This window comes from Carassius auratus, chromosome 19 (assembly GCF_003368295.1).
Source record: "Carassius auratus strain Wakin chromosome 19, ASM336829v1, whole genome shotgun sequence".
Classification (NCBI taxonomy): Eukaryota; Metazoa; Chordata; class Actinopteri; order Cypriniformes; family Cyprinidae; genus Carassius; species Carassius auratus.
In genome coordinates this window covers 9,916,705-9,941,239 of record NC_039261.1, presented here as the reverse complement: position 1 = coordinate 9,941,239, position 24,535 = coordinate 9,916,705, and the positions used below count along the sequence as shown (strand labels likewise).

Sequence of the window (24,535 nt, the reverse complement as noted above, 5' to 3'; positions counted from 1 at the left end):
AGAAGGCATGCAAATTACATAGGGAATTACAGGCCGTCTATCCCAGCACACCCTAGGGCAGAGTGACGCTCCTCAGCAAATAGGAGTCATGTCTATTTTCAGCCCAGGCACTTTAACCTACTTCTCCAGCCTCACGGGCTGCAGAGCCACCATTTATCCCTGATCTCTCCTCGTCCCGTTCCTTCTCGCGCCGCAATAACTCATTATGACAATAAGAAATGCACTTAGCAGAACCAGGGAGTCAGGACATGGGAAAACAAGAAAAACCTTACACAAACTTAGACTGCATTAATCAAACAGTTGAAAGTCTCCGAGGCGTATTGTTCCCGTGTCTAAGACCTTTGAGACAAAACCTCGATCCACTGTTTGGATGCGTGTCGCAACACTCCAGCTGATTTGCCCAGTACATACCCACATCAGTAGAGACCGAGTGCCATTTTAGTACATGCTAACGCTGTCCTTCAAGTTCCCTGGACATTTGTTATCTTTATAGTTGGGAGTGAATTGCAGAGTAGCGGGACTGTTTGTTAGGGAGTCTAAAGCCCAAAACAGGGCGCTGATCAATCATCAGCCTTCAAACTTTCCAGGAGCTTCCCAAACCAGGACGACCCAAGAGCTTGCTTGGGTGTCGCTAAGTGGTTAGCAGTGCATTATACGAAGATTTGCTGTAGACTAAAGCAGTTTACATCCTGTAATTGGGAATTAAATGAACAAGCAAGAAGGGACAGTTCTCCTAACGAAAATGAACTGGGATGTGTATCGCCCAGGAGAGCAGATATACTTATTACTGTGTGAGGAATCGTATCACCTCAGCGGGGACTTCCACTAGGCTGTGTGCTAATGAGAAACATGGCTAGCGTCTTAGCAATTGTGCCGTGTTACAGTGGAGAATGAGCATTTCACTGCGAGAGACTGTGCATTTATTAGCATTTGCCTCTTTGGTAGTGTTGGCAAAACTCCTCAGGTTTTATTTCACTCATCTCTTTGGAGTGTAATGGTTAAAAATCTGGGCTGGTAATCAAAAGGTTGAGGGTTCAGATGTTGTAGTAATTAATTAGTGGTCATATTCATTAATATCTTTTCTTTTACAAGATGAACCAGCATTATACTAATGTAACACACAGAACTAGATTTGAAATTCCTAAAGGAACTACTGTACCAATTCTGGCATCAGAAAACAGTGAAAGTGTTTAAGTTCTTCATAAAAAGAAATAAACATATAAAAAAATTTTGTCAATTGAAATATAGATGAAATAACAAAAAATATAATACTAGATGGACATTTTTAAATAATTGAAAATTTGAAATATTGCATTGGCATCTACCTCGGCATCGACCAATTAAAATTCAAAATGCAAATACAATGACGATTCAAATTTGAATGGTGAACATTCTTTTAATGTACATCAAAGGGAACTTTTTACATTTTCATTTTAGATTTCTCAAAAATAACTACATCACACCTAAGACTGAAGTTGCCTGATGTTTAACTAATTGCAGGGAATAAATTATATATATATATATAATATATTTGGCAATACGTGCAAAAGACAAAAACATAGGGTGAGATATACTAGACCCTATGAAAACCATGCATCTGCCATCCCGTACGGGACGGTTAAAGTTGAACCATGTGGAATGGATAACCTGTAGACATAATATTTATCTCAACAATACATGTATTTGTTTGTGCTTCTGTTTATCTGTATACAGGGCTAAGAATATTGGTCAGCAAGCCTGAGGCAGATCGCGTTGCTCTAGAGATTCCCTGATACTGAGAGAAAGACCTCCGTCATTCATTCAACCAGACAGCGAGAAGCTTAGCATGCAGGGCAGGTAGGCCTACTTGTTCAAAATGGATGCATGCGTGTCTGTGTTAAAGTGGGCAATAACACCAAACCTTAGTGTGCTCCGTCATGTGTGTCTTTGTCTGCGCTTGAGTGCCTCTAGTTTAATCCTGTGTGACGATGAATCAGTTGCATGGGAAAACCGATAGGCGACAAATTGTTATGGCCTAAAGAAGCCCCTATCTTCTCTGTCCCAACAACTCCCATCATCCATCACTGAGTAACTGATCAGCACTGAGTTATTATGTATACTATGAGGCTAGGATGATAACCAATGGAAGCCTTTGAGCTTGTAGTCACTACATAAATAAATGCTCTGTTTTAAATAAAACAGACCTCTAACCTTGGTAAATAGCAGTGTTTTCACTCTTTGGGATAGACAGCAGGGGATAAACAGGATCAGTGGGTGATAGCAGCTATACTAAAGAAGGCCTGTAATGACAGCCACTTTCCACCCTCCCTCTCCTCTCGATTAAATATGAAGGCTAATCCATCCATGTATCTATGTCTTATTTGCTATTAAACATTTGAGCTTTCCCACTTCCTCCATATAGTCTTGAGGACAGGGGCTAGAGCTGTCACGGTATCTTAATTGTGCCTCACGATATGATATCCACTAAACTATTTTGAAACCATTAACAATGATTTTGCCTTAATAAACTCCTAATTTGCTGATTATCAATAGTTAGTAGGGTCGTTTTTTTCAGTTTAGGTATAGAGTAGGATTAACCCTCTGGAGTCTAAGGGTATTTTTGGGGCCTTGAGAAGTTTTGTCATGCCCTGATATTTGTGCTTTTTTCAGTTTCTTATAAATATCTAAATGGGTTAAGTCTAATATCACTGTAATCAGCACAAACTGGGCTATAATAATATGTGAAATGCATGCATGTACATGATTGTATTTTTGAGAGAAAAAATGTTATGCATGGTTAGTGAAAAACTAAAAATGTTAAATCACTTGAATAAGGCAATAAAACACATACATAAAATTGGTTGCCGGAAAAGTTGAGAACTGGAGCTTGTAGCCTAGAATTTTTCTTTCTGAATGATGTGAAAATCATCTTGTTTACTCACTCACAGAAAACAATATATTGATTTAAATTTTCTAAAACACTTTTTGTTGGTAAAAGTCATATGCGAGTAGGCGTCAACTACCATGAATATCATTGTGATTTACACCTGAGAAGACAAAGGCCTGCATAATGAGCTGCATAATGAGCCTCTCATTCAACTGTGCCACTCTGAGGGCAAATTTTTTGGCATCCTTTCTCTAGTCACACAATCCTTCAGAAATCCTTTTAACAATCTTATTTTCTACCAAATAAACCCCATATAAACCCCATTTATTATCATTATTATTATTATTATTAATGTTGAAAAGAGCTGATAATATTTTTCAGGTTTTTTTTAGGGGGAATAAATCGAAAGAACTGCATTGTTTTTACAGTTGTTAGAGTTATCTCTATTTGTTACATTTATATTATTTACATCAAGCTTTTGAATGGTATAGTATTGTATATTGTTATTGAAACTTCATAATGTTTCACTTGATTATACATTTAGTCAGGAAGTTTGGAAAAAGTATTTGGAAAAAGTCTAACTAGTAAAATGTTTACACGTTATGTGAACACTAGTACAAATACATAAAAAGAGACTTACTCATGTTTATGATCTCTGCTGAATAAAGCGCTTCATTCTTTTTTCTGAGGAAATCCATTTCTCAAATCCTCAACCACATCACATCTTTTTGGGGTGAATTATGTCTTATTCCTCTCATCGCGAAGCAAACAGTAAAATAAAATAAAAACTTGAAGAATAGTCTCGCTGCTTTTTCTTCTGTGTGGGCGTATTCAAGCCGCGCGCTTGAATCTGAATAGCGCGTTCAGCGCGGGGGCGTGGTCACATTAGATATAATGAGCTTAGATATGAAAAATAGACATCGCGTTGTTTTCATATGGATTACTTTATCTCAGAATATCTGTTTTCGGCAGCACCTGTTTAGTTTAAAAGTAGACATTCCAGGCTTTCTATAGATATCTCTCTCATGTCTCTTCGTTGAGTATTCACGGAGTTACAGTTCATTTTAATGAAATGTTTGTACATGACGATCAGCGGAGATAAAGACTGTAGACAGCGCACCTTGTTTGTTATCTTTATTTTATAAGTGCACAAAGGTTTTTTGTTATTATGTCTGTATCCAAAAAAAACTAGACCCTTTACAGATTCGATAGATGTATTGCTCTTATCTGTACGATTAAAACTGAGAGTGTAATTTAAGTTCTTTTCAGGGTTATCAGGTGAAAATGACTCAAAACGCATATATGCGTTAATCGACTCGAAAGGGTTAAGGAAGTAGAATATGGTCATACACGATATGTACTTTATTATTACTAATAAACAGCCAATATGTTACGCCAAAACATCCCTTTAAAAAGTTCCTAAGACAGTATAATTGAAATGCAGTTTCCATCACGTCTGACTCTCGTCTAGTGCTCAACTACAAAGCCCAAGAGCAGACTTGATCTGTAATACTGAGAAGATACCAGAGCCTTGGGAGGGCAGAGAGCTCACAGCAAAACAAAATGAATGTGTTCAGACCCCTGGATATCTGTCAGAGCAGCTGTTGTACTTCACAGGGCCCTATTCCGAACTTTTCCATCGGAGGTTTACAGATTCAAAAAAGGAAGAAAACAAATTAGCTCTGTTCTGAAGTGAGCCGTTTTGACATCAGAACTCTGCCTTTTAACCAAAAGTTGAGAAACATTTTCCATCAGTATGATCACTCATACTGCACACAAGTAGCTCTCAAGTAGCTGCAAAAGAAACTTCATTAACAGTAGAATTTGTGGTTAGCGTGTTGCTATAACGACAATGCACTAAAGCAAAACAAGCACATACCCAATCTATATATTCTATTAACATCTTTAAGAACTGAATAAAACACATTCCACTCAAAGTTTCTGAAGTGCATTCTGGCATTGTGGGAGGATATGTGTGAAAAATTGAGGTGTCTTAGAAGCAATCGCAGTTTTGAAAGCTTTACTTTGAAAACATCTTTTGCATTTAAAGTGCATTTACAAGGCTTAGAAATGCTGGCTAGATAGACAACACACTAGATTTTGGAACACAGCAACAGTGTCTGGTTTAAGGATTTTTTTTAGAGCGTTAAGCTGCTTGAGAACATTAAAATCTCTGATGGAGATGTGATGACCCATGCAGAGTCAGGCTAATGGGTGGAGACTGTTTGCTAATAGTGTCGATTACTCTGCTCTTCCAAATGTCACCAGGCACTCCTGCAAAAGCCAATAGCCAGGCGCTGACGTCATAATGAGGGACAAAAATTGATAAATGTCGATTAGGAAGCATTGACCTACAGCTTTAGGTCTGGGTGACAGATATGAGCCGAGCATTATAATTGCATTTCTGCTTGTCACTCTTCTATTCTCTGAGGACGCAACGTATTCAGAAATGGCACAGCATATTTTAAGAACAGTGACATTTTAGAAAACTTTACTACAGAAAACCATTATAAAATGTATAATTGGTCGAAAGTGACAGTAAAGTGTATAGTTTTACAAGATTTTTATACTTAGAATGTTCCTGTCTGTGTGCATCAATGAATTCTGGAAAAAAAAAAAATATATACATTTGTTTCACTGCATACCCAAAGCACTAGACACACTTTAGTGTCCCATTATTATACTCTATTAGTAAACATGACTTCTGACTTTAAAATGTTTTGTCCTCCACTTTTCCCTCTTTTTATTTTAGTATTCCTTTAACTGTGCAGTTTTTAGGACTGACATTGCATCCACCTTGCCTCCCTGTACCCAAAGCACAATGCCCCTGCCTGTGCAGTATTGTGCCTAATGGGCAGTCCTGCTCTCTCTCTCTCTCTCTCTCGATCTCTGCATGTGTGTGTCTGCTTGGCACGCTGTCTTTAGCCAGTGTCAGTGGTGCTGGCAGCCAGCAGTGTGTGGTCCAGCTCCTGTGTGACTCTGACTCGCCTCTGGCGCTACTCTCTTCGCCCCACATGGCTCATTCCTCAGGGCTATTCTCCATCTCCCAGCATCCCCTTCGCCTGCCATGCATATCAATCACTTTAATGGGGGTGCTTTCAGTCGAAAAAACACTCGGCTAAACTAAACTGGGTCAGTATACTTTCATTGGTGACGCAGTTGAGGGGAGGGGAGGAAGGAAACGGGAAAACAAACAAGAGGGACAGAAAGATAAATATGTAGATAGAGACATGGACAGATATATCTATAGAGAGAGAGGGAAAGAGAGAGATATACAGGACACACAGTCCTAGAACATCGAGGTCTGAGCAGCTGCTGGGCCTCTCACTTCCATTAAGTGAAAAGAGGGCAGGGGGTCAATATAACAAGCGGCAGCACGAGTCATTAACCTGGATAGCTAAAAGCCACATCACCGATACAACGCTTAGTGTCTAGTCCACTCAGAGGTGACACATATCTAGCATGGACTCCAAATATTAGTTTGTCCTGTAAAATAAATACGATTTCAATTTCATATTTCATATTTCAATTTCAGGTGTGTAATCTAAGGAGTTTTCTACATTTGGCATCAATGCTGCATTTATTTGATGAAAAATAAAATGAAAGCAGCAACAATGAAGTAAGAAATTGTAATACATTAATACATTAATTAATACACTAGTAATTTTTTTAAATAAAATAAAATAATATTAATAATAATAATTTCTAGCATCATTGCTTCAGTCTTCAGGGTCAAATAATCCTTCAGAAATCATTATAATAAGTTTATTTGGAGCTCAAGTAACATTTCTTATTCTTATTATCAGCGTTTAAATCTGTTGTATAGCCTTATATTTTTGTGCAAACTGTGATAACCCCCCACCCCCCGCCCCTCAGGATTATTTAGGATGAATAGAAAGTCCAAAAGACCAGAGTTTCTTTCAAACAGAAATTTTTGCAACATTATAAACTTGTTATTGCCAATTTTGATTAGTTTAACTGATCCTAGATGAATAAAAATATTAATATTTTAAATTAAATAATTTTTATTATTTTTATTTTTATTTAATTTTAATTTAATATTTTAAAGTATATATGTAATTGTCTGAAGTTTTTAAACGGCACCATATTTCTTTTTCATTTTTACTTGGTAAATTATTATCACTTCCCATTCCTCCCCTGATGGCTCACACTTTGATAAACACTGCTTTATTGAGATTAATATTCATAATCACAGAAAAATAACAGCATTGCTGTGCATCAGTGCCTTTAAACTATACCTGGGAGAAATCCCAAGCTAGACAAACCCTGACGCATAATGCATACCATGATATATTAAACACCTGGTCCACCATCTGCTTCTGTACGATACCCTCACATTATGGAGGTAAGTTCACATCGAATGTCACAGCAACAGTGCAGACGGTCACAATGTTACGCCCCTACCTTTAAACAAAATAATTACCCAAGAACACGGTTTCTGATCTTTCTTTAGCTACAGCATCTAGCATATGTGGAACAGACAGGATAATGACCTTCTAGAAAGCAACCGAACACTCCAAACAATGTTAGACAACAATATTCTCGATGTATGGCAGCATATGTTATGCATACGACAAATTTCACAGAGGTCTCGGTCAGCTAGGCCCTGTCCCAAGTAGATGCTGTGGGGTGAAGTGAGGTGTGGAGAAGTAAAGATAGCACTCACCGGTTCTTTAGCTTTCTGCGCTAACACTGCAAAGGTGGACAGCTTGCTGCACAGACATTTGGTGTGGGAGACTGCCGGCGATGGGAGCGTTTGGCAGCTCTCTGCGTCCCAGTTTTCTTCGCCAGCCTCTCTGTTGATAGGGTATAGCGACAACACACACACAAACACACACACACAGAAAAAAAAGGATGAATTAATTGGGTCATTCCATGAGAGAGAACAGGAGAGACCGTAGTGAGTTGTATGGTGCCATGAGGACTAGTCGATGACAACCCCACTCCAAACGCTCTCATCCACAACGGCCCTCAAGTTCACTGGCTTTGCTATTATAATGGACCATCTAGACTTTCTGCAAATATCTGCTTGTCATAAACACTTTCAGGGTCTCATGGCTGTCATACGTACCTTCCATTATCCTCTTACTCAAAGTGTTCTCAATATGTTCTCAAAATGTCTAGCAGAAGCACTCCAATTCTCATTGCTTATCTTTTACACATTATTACTATAATTATAATCGTGTGATTGTTAAATCCTTCTTTCATTTATCCATTAACAAGTCATCTTTATTTTATAGTATGCCTATATTTACGCTACCATCCAAAGGTTTAGGGTCAATGAGCTTTTACTTTTATTAAGGAAGGACACATAAAATTGGACAAGAGTGACGGTAAAGACATTTATAATGTTACAAAAGTTTTCCAACACTAAAACAAACTACATTTGAAAATATACTACAATCGAAAACAGTTATTTAAAATGGCAATAATATTTGACAGTGTTTTTACTGTATTACTAATCAAATAAATGCATACTTCTTTCAAAAACATGTTCACATTTTACCCAGCCCAAACATTTTAATGGTAGTGTATATATGTGCATATATACACTACATGGTGTATATATATATATATATATATATATATATATATATATATATATATATATATATATATATATATATACACCATCTGTTTCAAATGGTTTATTCATTTATTTATTTTATTATTATTATTTTTATTTTATTTTTTACATACAAGCTTCCAAATGGGACACTGTGAACTTAATACTCCCACATATGCGCATTTTATAAGTTTAGGGAAGAAATAATGGGAATGGAGGAGGGGGAGTTTTAAAACCTTTGTTAAATGTAAACTGTAAAGCTTCATGTTGATCCTCAGATTAAACTCAATGCTGAGGCCAGATGGTCGGACTAAGAAGAGCTTCTAATTATGGATTTAGTGAATAGTGTACAACAAAAAGCACAACTGATCAAATGTGTGTAACATTCGGTTTCCCCAACTAACAATTCAAGTTCAAAGCATAGTCAAGTTAGATACATAAGTGGTGGGTCATTTTCCAGCAGTAAGAGTAATGCTGTGCTCTTTGCTAGTAACCAAAAATGGTCCATGAATCATCACCATTGTGCCCTTGAGCAAGACACCTACTTAAGTCAACATGAAATCAAAATTCAGAAATTTCTTGTGAGCAATTCATCACTTCATGTTATTCCACAGGAGAAAACACTTAAGCAAATGGCAATCTGTCATGCTGACTTTACAAAGTTACAATGAATGAATCTTTCAAGTGTACAATGAATAAGTGAATTTCATCTACTTCCAAGCAATGATTTGTACTGTAAGGAATAATAGCCTTTTCAGTTCTCTGAGGTCCCTCTTTTGTATTTGACCCCTTTAGAGATTTTCAAATTCTCAAATAGCCTTGGTTGGGACAATACCATTTATATATCAATACACGCTGATGTCGCAAATACATCTGAAAGATACCCGAGGACACAGTGAGCTGCTGAAGGAAAGGTACACAATCCAAATTGTCTTAAATGTGAGATGTGATGTATATTAAGTGTGCGGTTTAAAGAAGCCTGCCAGATGTGTATACTGTATAATTTGAGACCAGAGTTTTACGGTTGTATCCTTTTTTGTAAATTCACATGAGTATTTATATTTTTCAGAAATGGTATCTGTTAAACTTCACAGACTTTAATGAATGAGCACAGATGTGCATTTGCACATTAAACAGACAGAGCACAGAATAGAATGGATAGCGCAATAATTCCGACTGAAATATATATCTTACTAAAAATATTTTACCTTCAAAAGTGGAAGCTCTTAAAATCTCTATAAACTACAGTACAAATATTGCCTTTCTGAAGTTAAAGACAAAGTCATAGTTTCTTCAATAACTAAGATGAATAATGAAAAAAGAAGCTATTTGTTTTTCTCCCTGCTTTACTGAAAACATACCAATCCAAGGGTATGTACCGAAACAGTAATTTTTGTGTGCCATTATATCCCTAGGTGGTATCCCGAGGTGGTACTGTATATTATTACAATTTATTTATTTTTATCCTAGTACTTTTATTTTATGGAGTAAGAGAAGCAGGTATATTATTATGAATATCTTGAGTTTATGAGACTGTAAAGTCTACACAAGCAGCAAAAATAGAGATAAATCCCAACTTCAACTTATAATTACAAGAATAGGAAAGGAATTAACGAGATTCTTAATTACTAACAAGCCAGATTTCAGTTTAAGTCAATGTCTTTTTTTTCAGTGCAAACTTTCTATGCAAATTAGGCCTGATATAGATTGTGAGCTATATTCACTTTTAATTTGCCTGGCACAATTTACACTAAGCTATTACCACCTGTGGTATTTTGTTTAAAATACGTGTTTGTGTAGATTTTCAAGCCGTCAAGTCAGCAGTGATTCATCAAATGATGAACAATGACGGAGAAACGCATTATAATTAGGCATTTATCCAGGCTTGTGATTTAGATTGCATTTTTAAACATTTTAAAGTGTCAATTCAGGCTTCTGGATCACAGTGCAGTGATGCTGGACAGATCTAGTAAAGAATGGCAAATTGCAGTAGTCTGCTGCATGCTTCACAACCTAGTCCCACAACTGCATGATAGGAACATGCAAATTTCATTGGGCTTCAGCTAATCAATTAGAAAACAATACTATAAGTGTGAGTAATTAATTCCTTGTGCAAGAGTTTTGTGAAATATCAGTCAAACCTATGCAGAAGCAATGCAAGAGCACATCTGCATTCTCTACATTTTCATCTCTTTCTCTCCCCCCCCCCCCCCCCTCTCTCTCATAAACATGCATCATTCTTTTCTCCAACACATATGCTCCCACAGCTAGAGCTCAATAAATAAAAACCTACCTAATGCAATCTAAGTGCAATCTTTCTCTTGCCTTGATCTGCAGATTGACACTTCAGAGGATCTGAGGCAACTCCCATTCAAAGTCTCTCTGACGCCAGCAGAAACAAAGATGAGCCGACCGACACGTGAATGGAATTCTGGGTATTTCTAGTGGGGCTAGGATCAAGCACAGAGCATCAGGTGCAAACCTCCCGGGGATATTAATCAACAGCAGGTGAACAGGAGCAGGTGTGATAAGAGATACAGGGCTTTGTGAAATATCATCTAAAACATTGTTTGGCAGGCGAGACGGATACTTTGCTTAGATCAGAAAACATCCAATTACTGAGCTCTCAGAATGAGACAGCTATGCTGTCCGGACAACATCATTTACCACCCTTAAGGATATTATCTCTTTATGCAAGATTATACCTGCTGGAAAGATATTGTTTTGAATGATGGTTTCCAGTATGTGATGGCTTTTTAAATTTAATTTAAAGTACTATGTAAATCCCATACTATATAAATATATGTTAACCATTCAGTGGCATGGGGAAACTGTGATCTATGTGTAAATTGCTAAAAATTGTTGTTTTAAAAATCCACTCAAATGGTATATGACATATGAGATGAAAATAAAGGCATGTGCATACAAAAGGTCAATCACTCTACCTTTCCTTGAAAGTAATGTTTAAAGTTTTAGAGACTTCAATGATATAATCACATTAGAAAATGAATGTTATTGTATGAAGCACAGCTCACAGAAGCAATTTTCAAACCAAACAGATTTTGCACAACCAACTTGAACCTGATTGCAAAACCTGTTTGGGTAAATCTTTCGTCCTCGCATTAAATAACAGATCACATGGAATCCTATTGAGATGACTGGGTTTCACCTATGAACATTAACCAAACAACAGTGAATCTGACAATACCTTAAGGTTTTTTTCTGCATATACTGATTATTTAAAAAAATAAACCAGCATTGATAAATATACTGTAAAAGGTGGGACTTGCCCCAGTCACCCTTATATCAACATACCACATGGCTTTAGACTGTGAGATCATCAATGAACCAAAAAGTGGATGCAGGTACCATGAACCAAATTCCAGCAGGACTAATCCCCCCCCCACCCAAAAAAAACAACCAAACAAAAAACCTTTGCATATTTCCAACACAATTTTATCCACAATTAAACTCCCACCCAAGCGTAACCTCCATAGCCATTCCTATGCTTCAAAAATCATCAGAAAAAGCACATGGGCGCACTTGTGTACCTACCCTCCCTCTTTACACTATTAGCCAGCATGGTAAACAAACTCTGTTTACCTTTTCATTTCTCCCTATGAGGTTTTTCTCTCAATAGCTCAGTAGGCATTTTCACTATTACGCTGCCACTCTGTCATACGCACAAAAGCAAATATACATGCTAAAAGCAAGGTCAAACATGGTAACATTTGGAGAATGAAATGCCACAGCAGTCATTTTTCACCCTTTGGTATGTGAGTACGGCTCCATTATTTAATTAGCACATGCTGTGATAGGTTTAATAAACCAGCAGCATGCCCTCTTCCCCATCAATGGCCCGGCCAGTGTTTGTGTTTAGGTCTCTGATTAAATGACCAGATCGGCCGTGACAGTAGTCTGGGGGGATCAGATTACAGAACAGACCAAATTGACTTTGTCCCCTTTTGTTTTTAATATCCACTACAAGATGAGCTGCCTCAAACCACAGGATGAAAACATGAGATAAACGCTGGTAAAAGATATCCAGCTGTGGTGTATTATAGCAGCCATCATCTTGACGAAGGGAGGCGGTTAAGTTGGACTCGCGTCTACAGTGAAGGTTGAAAATACACCTTAAACAAACAAATTAAACATGGATTCTGACAGTTAATCCATGTGAGGAACAGTTTTATTTCGGGAAGGCAATTAATTCTAATCTGGTTATAGGCACCTGCATTATGAGCTAAATATGCCCTATATGATTACAGTGAAAGGGTGTTCAGAGAAGAATTATGGGAGTGTTAAAAATAATTTATAGAGTTTAAAATGCTGAAAACAGGGGGAAAACACTGTGAGAAAGAAAAATGAGAAAGTGATCTGAAAGGGAGGAAGCAAGAGAGGAGAAAGACTGATAATTAGCTCTGGAAGTATAAAGGAAAGGAAATATTACATGACAAGCGGAATCCACTCAATCTGGCATATCAATTTTACTACAAAACAGAAGAATTTTCTGGAACTTAGTACATGTAAGACCATTCATAACCAATATATCAGTTTAATGATATATTTAGGGAAGTTCTGATAAATTGAGAAAAGAAACTGAGCTAGTTGTGGGAGCAAGTGTAGATCTCTAGCCACAAGTCTCAGCCTGATATTCTGGAAAAACAACTGCATGATTTTGAGTATTATATGGCTTTTATCTGACAGTTCAATAAACAAGAATGTATTGCTGGGAAACATTTAGACACAATATTGCCAAGTCATGTTTTTGCACTGCAAATGAAAATAGTTAAAAAGCTACAACAGCACCAAGCAACACACAGTTTCAAAAATGTCAAAACTGTCAAAACCTCAAACAGTTTCAAAAACTAAAAAAACTAAAAAAAAAAAAAAAAAAAATGCTTATACAATTAGAAATTTCATGAATTAGTGTTCAAAAGAAATGTCTGAACAGACAAATCTATGTCTCACTAAATCTCAATTTATGAATGAATCCGCGTTTTTTAACGAATCGGTTAAATTAATCAATCTTGTATGTCACTGGTCACCATGAGGATGTATTGTGGTTTAACACCCTGATTTCTCATTAAGTTCTTTCAAGATCAAAGTATCTGGACTAAGTTGTTTACAATTTAATAGCTCTATACTTGTACTGCATGTCAAACAAATTATTATTTTAGTAGAAACATCTGAGACAACATTGAAACTTACTCATATCTGCAAAACTAAAACTATCTCTGAGCAATCCTTCTTTTTTTCCATCTAGGCATGTTGCCTCAAATCTATACAACAGATACTGAAGCATTGAGAGTAAAATGTTTTCACCCAAGTATGAAAGACCATGTCCTTGTCCCCAGAACTAGAAACACATATAATGCTTTTGATTCAGTGTTGCAATCATATCGGAATGCATGGAAAGGGCTTGTCATTGGCTTTTCATCTTTACTTTCCTGACCATAATTGTTAAGCTTCTTTAAAGAGATCAGCCTTCCTCCCGATGCTCTGATGGGAATGATTCCAGGCAGGTTAGCAATGCTTGTGACTAGCGGCCCTGCACAACAGCTTCGTCATACAACATCCAAGATGAAATTCTCTGAGGTAATGACCACAGTAAAGCATTAAGAACATTGCTCCTTCATGACTTTACCAAATAATGGATAGAGAACTAAAAATAGCCCACAATATCAAAAGAATGACGATGTAGCCAGCTAATCCAGAGAAAGAACTTCACAGCCAACTCAAGCAAGCCACAGGCACCTCAGCAGATCTTGCTTCCCTTTTACATGCCACAGTTACCAAGAGTTTGATATCCTGACAATCTGACAAAGAGGTTCTTAATATTTCATATAATAATGCATTCATTAATATAGCACTCGATTTAAATGGTTTAAAACATCAATGATGTCCAACATTCAATCCAGCAAAAGATTTGATTTACAAACTATCCAGTCTACTCATCATAATTATTTCGTTTCATTGGTTAAAAAGACATTAAATATGTATGTACTCACCACAGTGGTGTAGTCTAACTCCACACAGATGCTATATGTAAGCAGACAGACGCTTGCTGAGATTCAATCTGCTGGTGTTTCGATTGACACACTAACACTGTCCCCTGGCCTGGAAGCCACTCCCACAACACACACACACACACACACACTTGACTTCCGCCACACACACTCTAAACCACCAGATGAGGTATGGGGTTATTTCCGCATCAGGTGTTTTGAATCTAAATATAGAACGCTGAATCTTTATTGACTCACAGGCAAACTCAAATATACTTACTCATTGAAGAATAGCCCTGAAAGCTCACCTAACTTGTGTGTAATGATATGAGCAGGAAGCAAAGAGAAGATTACGTCGGGAGGAACAAATAAAAAGAGGGAGAGTGGCCCGGTGTAGAGATGTAGGTCTAGCCATGGTAAGACAGATAATGGCGCATGAAGCTGCTCTCACGGCGAGATGGATTCCACATTATCCCAGTTCAGCTCATTTTAACCATAAGATGCTTATGTCTCACTTTATTACGGGGGGAAGGGGGGTAACCAGGGGTCGCGCAGGTTGCGATATCACAGTGAGGAGGGGACAGATCCATCCGCCCAGATATTTTGCTAAGATAAAAATCCCTTTAAGCCAAATGGCTCCAGGAATCACTATTAAGTTGCTGTGATTATTTTCTTGTGGTGTCATAAAAGCAGAAGCTGTTCTAGCAGCTGATCTACAGTCCATTGAGTGGGAGAAAGTCTGAGTCACGGCATCGTTAGAGAGAGAGCTCCATGCTTTTTTTCAGATAATGAGCGGGTGCACAGAGAGTTCAGGAGTCTGCAAAGCAGACATGCCGAAAACATCCCACAATGACTTTATCCTGCCGTATACAAATATACATATATAGCAGCTTTACAGTGACCTGAAAGATATCTGTGACACAGTTGTAATGGGTTCTCTGCCATCTGAACAGATATTATCTGAATTCTGTGCATGATACACATTATTAGTATATCTTTATGCATGGTAGGCTAGTAAATATATATACACATATATTAAAATACATATTGTTCAGGAACTATTTAATACTACATACCTATGTATTATATTATTATTTATATTTCTATCAGATCAACTCTAGGAGGATTTGGCATGGTTATGTACTGTACATGACAATGAAAATGAAAATTCTGTCATTACTCACCCTCATGTTGTTCCAAACCCGTAAGACTATTGTTGAGTATTGTGTATCTTCGAAACACAAATTAAGATATTTTTTTGATGAAATCTTAGGGCTCCCTGACCCTCGCATAGACAGCAAGGGAACTATCACATTCAAGGTCCCTCAGATTTCATAAAAAATAAATTTTGTTCATTGCATATTCCTTTTTATTTATTTCCATTATGGTGCCACTTATTTATAGTGTTCACAGTCTTTGCTGCTATACATTTATTCATATGAATGTCTATTAACTAGATGTCAATGGCTTTAGTTATTAGTAAAATAAGTGAGTAAATCACTTATTTTACTGACAAATTTTGCATCAGAGGGGATAATATATTACCTAAAAAAATGCTTTTAGATTGAAAAAAAAAAAAAATCATGTTTTGTTGAAATGACAAATTTAGTTGAACTAAACACAAGAGTCGCTAAATTCTGTCAGACTGAAGTAGAGAAGAGCCCTGTGTATGTGTGGCTAGTAGCTGCATGCTTTCACATGGCAGTGGAGTGTGGTGGCCTAAGGGTGATGGATGGCAGTGGTGTGGATTAGAAGCTGGATTAAAGCATCCATCCCATACCTACTCAAAAAAAGGTTGTTGGGATCAGCATCCTGTTATTTACCCGGTCACTCCACTCCCTCTGGCATGAGCCCTGCCCCAATAAGCAGCATGGGATTCTAGGTCAAAGAAAGAGAGCTGCTAGTGGCAAGGTTGAATTCCCAGGCTCAGCCTCCACAATCTGGAAAAATGGAATGCTTACTGTGTAATGAATGTGCATGTTACCATACAGGGTTACTGAAACCTTTAGTAAACTGTGAGTTCCAGTAGCTGTGACTATGTCAATACTCTGTCACTCCAACAAGGAAAAATTTGCATTTGAAAATTAAATTGACTGCAAAGGTAATGTTAGGAAACACCAAATATGCCAACTGAAGTCTAATGATCTGGACTGCACTGGCCAAATAAATTAAAGCAGTATGTTAAATTATAAGTCACAAGTATAAATTTGGAAGTTATGTTTCTCATGATTGCACCAGCAATCCAGCATCCCATAATGGGCACTGGTATCCAAAACATAACATGATGGTACTTCACTTTATGTTGTTTCATAGTTTGGTGTACTACAATTGCAAAATGTGTATGATAGAGTTGATATGTCCAAGTGTTGACCATAAGTAAATAATCTAACAAGTTCACAAGTATCTCATGACCCACATTGTTCTCAGCACACTTGCTTAGTAAACATCGCATGTACTAACAGATGATACGATGGTGTTTTTGAAGCAAGACTGAATGCAAATCTCTGTGTATGTGGGGCATTATGATGGACTCAACTTATTTCTGTTCATTTGCTAACTCTAGACTTCATTGCAGAACATTTCTCATTTAAACAGAGGTAGGGCTTTAGAAGACAGATGACATGGACATATGGACGTTTAAAACATTGAACTGTAAACACGATGGCATGGCCAGCATAATGTCCTGCAGTTGCCTGAGCAGAGAGAAACATTTTAAAATAAACACGTGTAGTGGGCCATTGGGTAGGTGTGTGAGGTTTTCATGCCAACTTCCAGTGTAATCTTTTAAATTGAATACTCACAGATTCAGAAAGACACAATGAGTTGATGTGGGGCATGTGCTCACACACAGTGAGAAGTGAAGCGGATGTTTGTGGAGATGAACCCTGCAAAAATAATGATTTCTCAACTCAAGCTGTGCTAATGTCTCACAAAGAACCCTAGATGAACAAATAATTACTTTCCTGTCTTATCATCTGTGGGCTGTGACTTCTTTATTATTATTTTTTATTTTTTTTATTTTGTACATTTGAAAGCCATCCAAATACAGCATATGCTCACATCTAATGTTGAATGCATGTAAATTATACTGCAAAATAATCTAATTGGATAAGAGAATGATCTTGCAATTCAATCACTAGTCTATTAGACTATTAGCATCAAGTCTAGTCTGCTTTGCAGGTCATTGTAGCCAATTAAGATTTCATGTCACCAGGGTTTGATGTATGGTGAGTTTATCAAAGCTATGTGGGAAACAACATTGCATTTGATTATTTTATGTTTAATGTTAATGTTTATTTAAATTCTGATTCAATTCTAATGCTAATTAGTGCTTAAAGACCCTAAATATCTCTGTGTGAAACCATCCTATTGACTTGACCTGATTCAGCACCACGGACAGCAACATGCAGTGCTGCAGGGAAATGTGTCTGTGACTATGTCTGAATGTACTGAATCAAGGCTTAGAATGATGACTGTGGAAATGTGCTTTAGTTTAATGCAACTCCTACACAGCAAATTAACTGAAATAACCCTGAACGATGGTGACATGTCTTGCCTCTTCTTCTTGCAAATGAGGAAACAGAAGGGAAAAGGGGAAGTTCTATATGAGTAATCTATAATCAGCCTCATTTGGATTGAAACTGTGAGGTGGAAAATAAATAAATATGCATATCACACTATAAAATACAAGCATATACAGTACTGTGAAGAAAAAATATAGACTTTTTTTAAATGTATTTTTGAACATAGTAGTCTCTTACAAATCTCTCTCGTCATGACCAAGGATGCATTTATTTGATAAAAAAGACTTTATAGTTAAATATTACAGAATTATAGTGAAATATTACTACAGTTTAAAATAACTAATTCAATTTTATGTATTTTGTTCCTTTTAATGGCAAAGGTGAATTTCCAGCAGCTATAACTATAATCGCCAGTGTCACAAAATAATTCAAAAATCATTCTAATATGCTGATTTGGTGGAAAGTATTAATCTCTCGCTCTCTTTCTCTCTCAAAAATAAAATAAAATAAATACTGACCCTTAACTTATGAATGATAGTTTTGTCACTGGTTCAACCAATGGTGTCACTTTGGGGGTAAGGCTATCTGTTAATCTAAAATTAAAGGAAACTGGTTTAAAAACAATCAATATTTTAGCAATTTTGCATAACTGCACACATAAGCTTTAAGCTAAAACATACTGTCCTTGGAATACAAACATAATGAATAAATTATGATTTTTGCAAAGCTTCTAATTTTTTCTGGTCTCTTTCCACATCAGCCTCAGGGATTCAGAGTTCTGCACTTTACAAAATGACAGAAGAAAGCCAAGGGATGTGAATAACTGGAGTAAACAAAAGCGCCTTTGTAGGACATATTCTCCTTGTTGCTCTCTTGAGCTGTTTCCAGTTTACCAGGGTAAAAACAGATTAAAGAAGCAGACCCTGGTCCCTCAGGAGCCCCTTTAAGCCTCACAGACCCTATACCTCTGCTGCTGCCCACATCCTACAGCCAAAGAGGAGGAAAGAGGCAGAAAAGAGTGGCAAAGGAGGAGGAATACTGAGAGAAAACAGAACGGGTCACACACAAACATGTACAGAACTGGTGCCCTTTCTCTCATTACCCTGGCACTAAATAGGTGATAAGAAACCACGTGAGTGCACTGTTGTAGCTTTTTTCTTCATGGAAGCAACAACACAATTCAAGTCTCTAAGAAGTCTGTCTAGAATCTGCAGTTTTCTTCTGCTTATGCTTGTTTAGCCCTAGCAGCCTCAGCAGCAAGACCAATTCAAACACACACACACACAAAAAAAAAAAACAATTCCAAAGAGAGAGAGAGAGAGAGAGAGAGAGAGAGAGAGAGAATATTATTACTCTATCTTTCAAGTTTTTCACAACCAAAAAGACAGAAACTTAGTAATTCCGTAAACTATAAGAAACTGAGAGGAAGATGTTAAAGGTGCCATAGAATGCCAAAATAACTTTTATAAGGTGTTTGAACACAGTTGTGTGGCTGCAGGAGGAGACTGGAAGGATACAAAAGAGGAGCGACGACAGTGAAGGACGAGAAAGGACCAGGCTTTTATTTTGTGTTTTGTCTTTGTTTGTGCACGACAGTCATCCGCGAGGGGCTGTTGCGCTGTTTTCATGTTTATTTTATTATTAAAGAGTTGTTTGATTGTCCCCCGAATCCCGCCTCCTCCTTTCCGATGATTATGAAGTTTTATATTATTACAGACTGTATAACAGGTCCTACAGAGATAGACAGAGGTCGACCGATTGATCGGCCAATTTTTGGCATTTTAAATTAATGGGCATGAGACTGGAAAGTCATTTGTATGTGAAAGTAGAAACACGTTCAATTCAGACATAACTTCTGAGCTGATTATAACGTGCACATTAACTTATCGTGCAATATCCAATATCGAGTATAACAATATCTTAATGTCATCGCTCGTGGCCAGCACACTATTTTAAGCAGTTAGGAGCAGCAGGCTGTGTAATATGTCCTCCTTTTTTATCGTTATGTCTATTTGACTTTGACTGTGTTTCCTATACATTGAGTTATTTGTGACGGCTTGACATTATTTCAAAACTGACCACCACAAATACATTTCCCAAAAGGCGTATATTTCATTGAATAAAATGCATGCTTCACAATTCAAAATTAAAATGCAGCTCTGGTGTTTTTATTTGAATGAATCTTTGAAATTAACTGAATGTTTTCAAGCTTCAATGTCATTTTAATTTTGTCTCTCCTGTAATGCCTGATAAAGTAACGTTCGTGAACAGCACTTATTTGATTACAGCCGTTACTGGGGAAACCGCTATTTCTCCGCTCCAACTCGCCTCCTGCTGGCAGATAATTAATTTGCAGCCAGTGGGAAACACTGGTGTCGGTCAGTAAATATAAACAAAAAGCATGCTTCAGAATTGTTTTGAGAAGTTTACGTTTTGAGCCATGTATGATTACTCTAAATTGGACTAATACTACTATTACTATCTTGTACCCTGCAATATTTTGCTCAAACTCACTTTTATGAGATGAAAAAAAGAAAAGAAAGAAAATCAGTATCATATATCGGCCATCGGCTGGCTTGATTTCTAAATATCGGTATCGGCAAGTGAAAAATCCATATCGGTCGACCTTTCTCTCTCTCTCCTTCTCCCTCTCCCACTCTTAAAACACAAACACTCTGTTTTGTACTCTATTTGTGAAAAGCTGAACATGCCCCCCCCCCCAAAAAAAAAAAAAAAATATGTATATAACTTCTATCACCAACATCTAAAACTCTATCTATAGCTCTATTTATTTTTATTTTTTTATCATTATTATTAAGAAAAAAAAAACTTCCTATGTGTATTGCGATAGACAAACCGGGACTTGTCACATCACTTATGTATTGTTGCTCTTATTTTGGGTTGATTGCTTTTATAGTCCTAATTTGTAATTTGATTTGGATAAAAGCACCTGCCAAATGATTACATGTAAATGCAACGTAAACTGCTCCAATATTAGACATTTAGGTCAGAAATGTATGTGTGTGTGTGTGTATGTGTGTGTGTTTGGGGACACATGCTCCTCATCTCATGTGAAGTGCTAAAAGCTCTGTCCTTTTCATGGGGAGCGACCAAAGGCTTCCTACAGGACTGAAAAGGGCACAATAACCTGCTGGCAATTAGCAATTAGCTTTAGCTGATAAAGAGAGAGACAGAGAGAAAAAGAGGGACTGGAAGAAACACACAGAGAGACAGAACAACAAAGAGGAACAGTGACAGAAAAGGAGAGAGGACCAGGCTGATTCAACAGATGAAACAAGACAGGAAAAAGGACGAATAAAGGCAAAATCACCATAGAGTGAAGAAGAGAACTTCAAGGCCACAGGGAAGAGAAATGGAGGAAAGGAGAGCCGAGGGAGGGAGATCGGAGGGAGGTAAGGCAGCTGGAAGGAAAGGTGGCATTAAGATGAAAGAAAGCATGCAGAGACCAGTTGCACTTCAAACGAAGGTCAGGAAGCAAAACACAGCAATGTACGGAGAGGAGAGAAAGAGTAAGAAGGGTAATTAAGAGTGAGCGAGAGAGAGAGAGAGACAGATACAGAACGTGGACAGTTAAAGGCAACCGAGACAAGAAGAACCTGTGTGAATATGTGTTTGAGTTTGTTAACGTTATATTACATTATCTCTCTGGAATCTGTGGATTCTTATTGGTCAATAGTAAGATTCTGTCATCAAATATCTTGTGCAGTGACCTGTAAACTGTACATTTGTCCATGGCAGCTAAATTCCTATACTGTGTTAGTTTGATGTCTCACATGGCTTTCCACGGTGTCTTCTCAAACAATACAGTCATTTTAGCTTTGGTATTTTAGTTACATTTATTAACATGTTTGGATTAGAGCATGTTAAGTACAAAGTTGGATAAAGTACATCCAAGTTGCTCGTTATCACAAACTAAACCCCTTCAGGAAGACACAAGAGCTGATTAGCCTGCCTTTGATGATGTACAATATTCACTTTTATGTGCACTAAAAAAAAATACTATATTAGAAAATATAAATTTCGTCAATTTAGGAAACGAAAATAAAAATTGGTCCCACTTTATATTAGGTGGCCTTAACAACTATGTACTTACATAAAAAAAAAAAAAATAAGTAAAATGTACTTATTGTGTTCATATTGTTCATATACACTTTTGCTGCTATTGAGGTGGGATAGGGCTAAGGTTAGGGAGAGGGTTGGAGGTATGGGTAAGTTTAAGGGTGGGTTAAGGTGTAAAGTATGGGTCAACAGTGTAATTATAAATGTAATTACAGAAATTAAATACATATGTAATTACATGTCGTTTTTTTTTTTTTTTTTTTTAATATAAGTACAATGTAAAAACATGTCTGTACACAATAAGTACATTGTACTAAATTATTAATTAAAATGTAAGTACATAGTAGTTAAGGCCATTTAATATAAAGTGGGTCCGAAAAATTCCCTTCCAGTATTCTTTCCTTTTATGCCATGTAAGTACCAATTATATAAGAAAATTAAAATTTAGTAATTTTAGGAAAAATAAATCAAAATCAGAGATTTTAGATTTTTTTTTTTTTAAATCAATTGTGCCATCTAATGCACAACTTACTTTATTTTATTTTAGATAGAAATTACATTATAAAAATATTTTATTTATATACTATTGAAACACAATTTTTTTTTTTAAGGATTTTAAGAAATTAACATTTTTATTTAGCAGGGACATATTCAATGGATTAAAACGGAGTAAAAACTTTTACATCAGTTACAAAATAAACTAATTCAGATATATTATTTCATTTAGAATTTTCTATTATCAAAGAATCCTGGAAAAAAAATATATATATATATTTTCCACAAAAATATTAAGCAGCACATCTGTTGTCAACATTCATGTCCAAGAGGAAATGTTTCCTCAACACCAAATGAATATAAAGTATTAATAATGATTATGAAGGATCATGTGACAGATCATGTGACACTGAAGACTGGCGCAATGGCTGCTGAAAATTCAGCTTGGTCTCAAAGAATTAAATTACTTTTTAAAATATATTCAAATATAAAACAGCTATTATAAATTGTAATAGCATTTCACAATAATACTGTTTGCACTGTATTTTAATCAAATGTGAAGCCTCAATGAGCATAGGTCTTGACATCTTTCCAACCTTAAATATATCTATACTCAGGAAAATACCATATAATAAGTTTCAGCTTTCTTATAACTGCTTAGATGTGTCAGTCAACCAGGCTGAGCTAATAAATATGCCAAAACCATGTTGGCCCCTCTAGGCAAATGAGCAAAGACCAATTCTGAACAACATCAATACCCATTAGCCCATGTACTGTAACATCAACTTGCTCTGTTCACAAACATCAGCAGCACATGTCCTAACTGCATGCAATTTGATCCTCCACATGCAAACTAATTCCACACAGCTTCACTCAAAACAAATTAACTGATAACAAATAAAGCGCGGACTGATTTTGATAGCCCCCTGTATCCATTCACACACGCCACAGCTGCACGACCGCACTTCCGTGAAAACATCACTCAGCCTCTGTGCACACATTTATATAGTACATCCATTACGTTATCATAATCAAAAGCAATTTGTTGCTTAGTGCTATGCTTTTTTTGCCAGCAGTGATTAAAATGGCCCCATGGAGGTTTAGATTTGGGTTGGAGGGATTAAATGTGATTTAATGTGATTGTACTAGAGTAAAGCCCAGGCAGTTGTGAGCTATGGAAGAAAGAAAATAAAACATTAAAAGGGAAACTCTGGTAAGGTCATTCTGTACATAAAAGAGAATTTATGATTATAAGCCACGCACAGTGCAAAGTTCATGCAGACTTAGGCTTTTTTTTTTTTTTTTTTACACTCTATTCGCCAAGCTCTCAGAGATGTTTTTGAAGACTTTGGCCACAAAAAAACTTTTGTGAATGAATAAATGTAATAATAAAAACTGGATTAAGAGTCACCGGGAAATGTCAGATCTAAGATTTTACTGTGAATGCTTTTTTAAGTTTTGCAAATATCTGGAATCACTCACTGGGAATTTCCTTTTTCAAACATTTAGGGTTAGGGTTATCAAATATTGTCCCTTTCTTTCAGGATGATACTTTTTGACTTTTCATGATCATACCAAACTGATTATAGTTTTTTTTAAACATTAAGATCTAAAACACACACACACACACACACATGCACGCACGCACATGTACACACATACATGTACATGACAGATAAACGGGTTTTTAATGCATGTCTACTTAGGGTAAAACAGATGCTAATTCTATTACATAGTCTAATTTGATTTCATTACGCCAAATAAACATGAAGTAAAAAAATATTAAATAAGGTAAAACAATTTTGAAATTCACATTACCATTTTTGCACATATCTCTGTTCTCTGCATCCTCGAACATAGAAGCCATAGAGTCAATCTCAACAGAGCACGAGGGGTAAAGTACATGTAAAAACTTGCAAATATTAAGAACAATTCTCTCCCGACACACTTCAGCTAATCGTGGAAATTGAACCTG

At 36.6% G+C, this 24,535-nt stretch overlaps 1 protein-coding gene across 10 annotated transcripts in view; it reads right to left on the bottom strand.

Annotated features, from left to right (window-relative positions):
• adgrb2 (adhesion G protein-coupled receptor B2) overlaps positions 1-24,535 on the bottom strand; it is a 254,928-nt gene that overhangs the window by 56,825 nt on the left and 173,568 nt on the right. For all 10 annotated transcript variants that reach the window (XM_026288832.1, XM_026288827.1, XM_026288830.1 and 7 more), the window contains exon 16: positions 7,554-7,683. In XM_026288832.1, the coding sequence (XP_026144617.1) occupies positions 7,554-7,683 (130 nt within the window). The remainder of the gene's footprint in view (positions 1-7,553; positions 7,684-24,535) is intronic.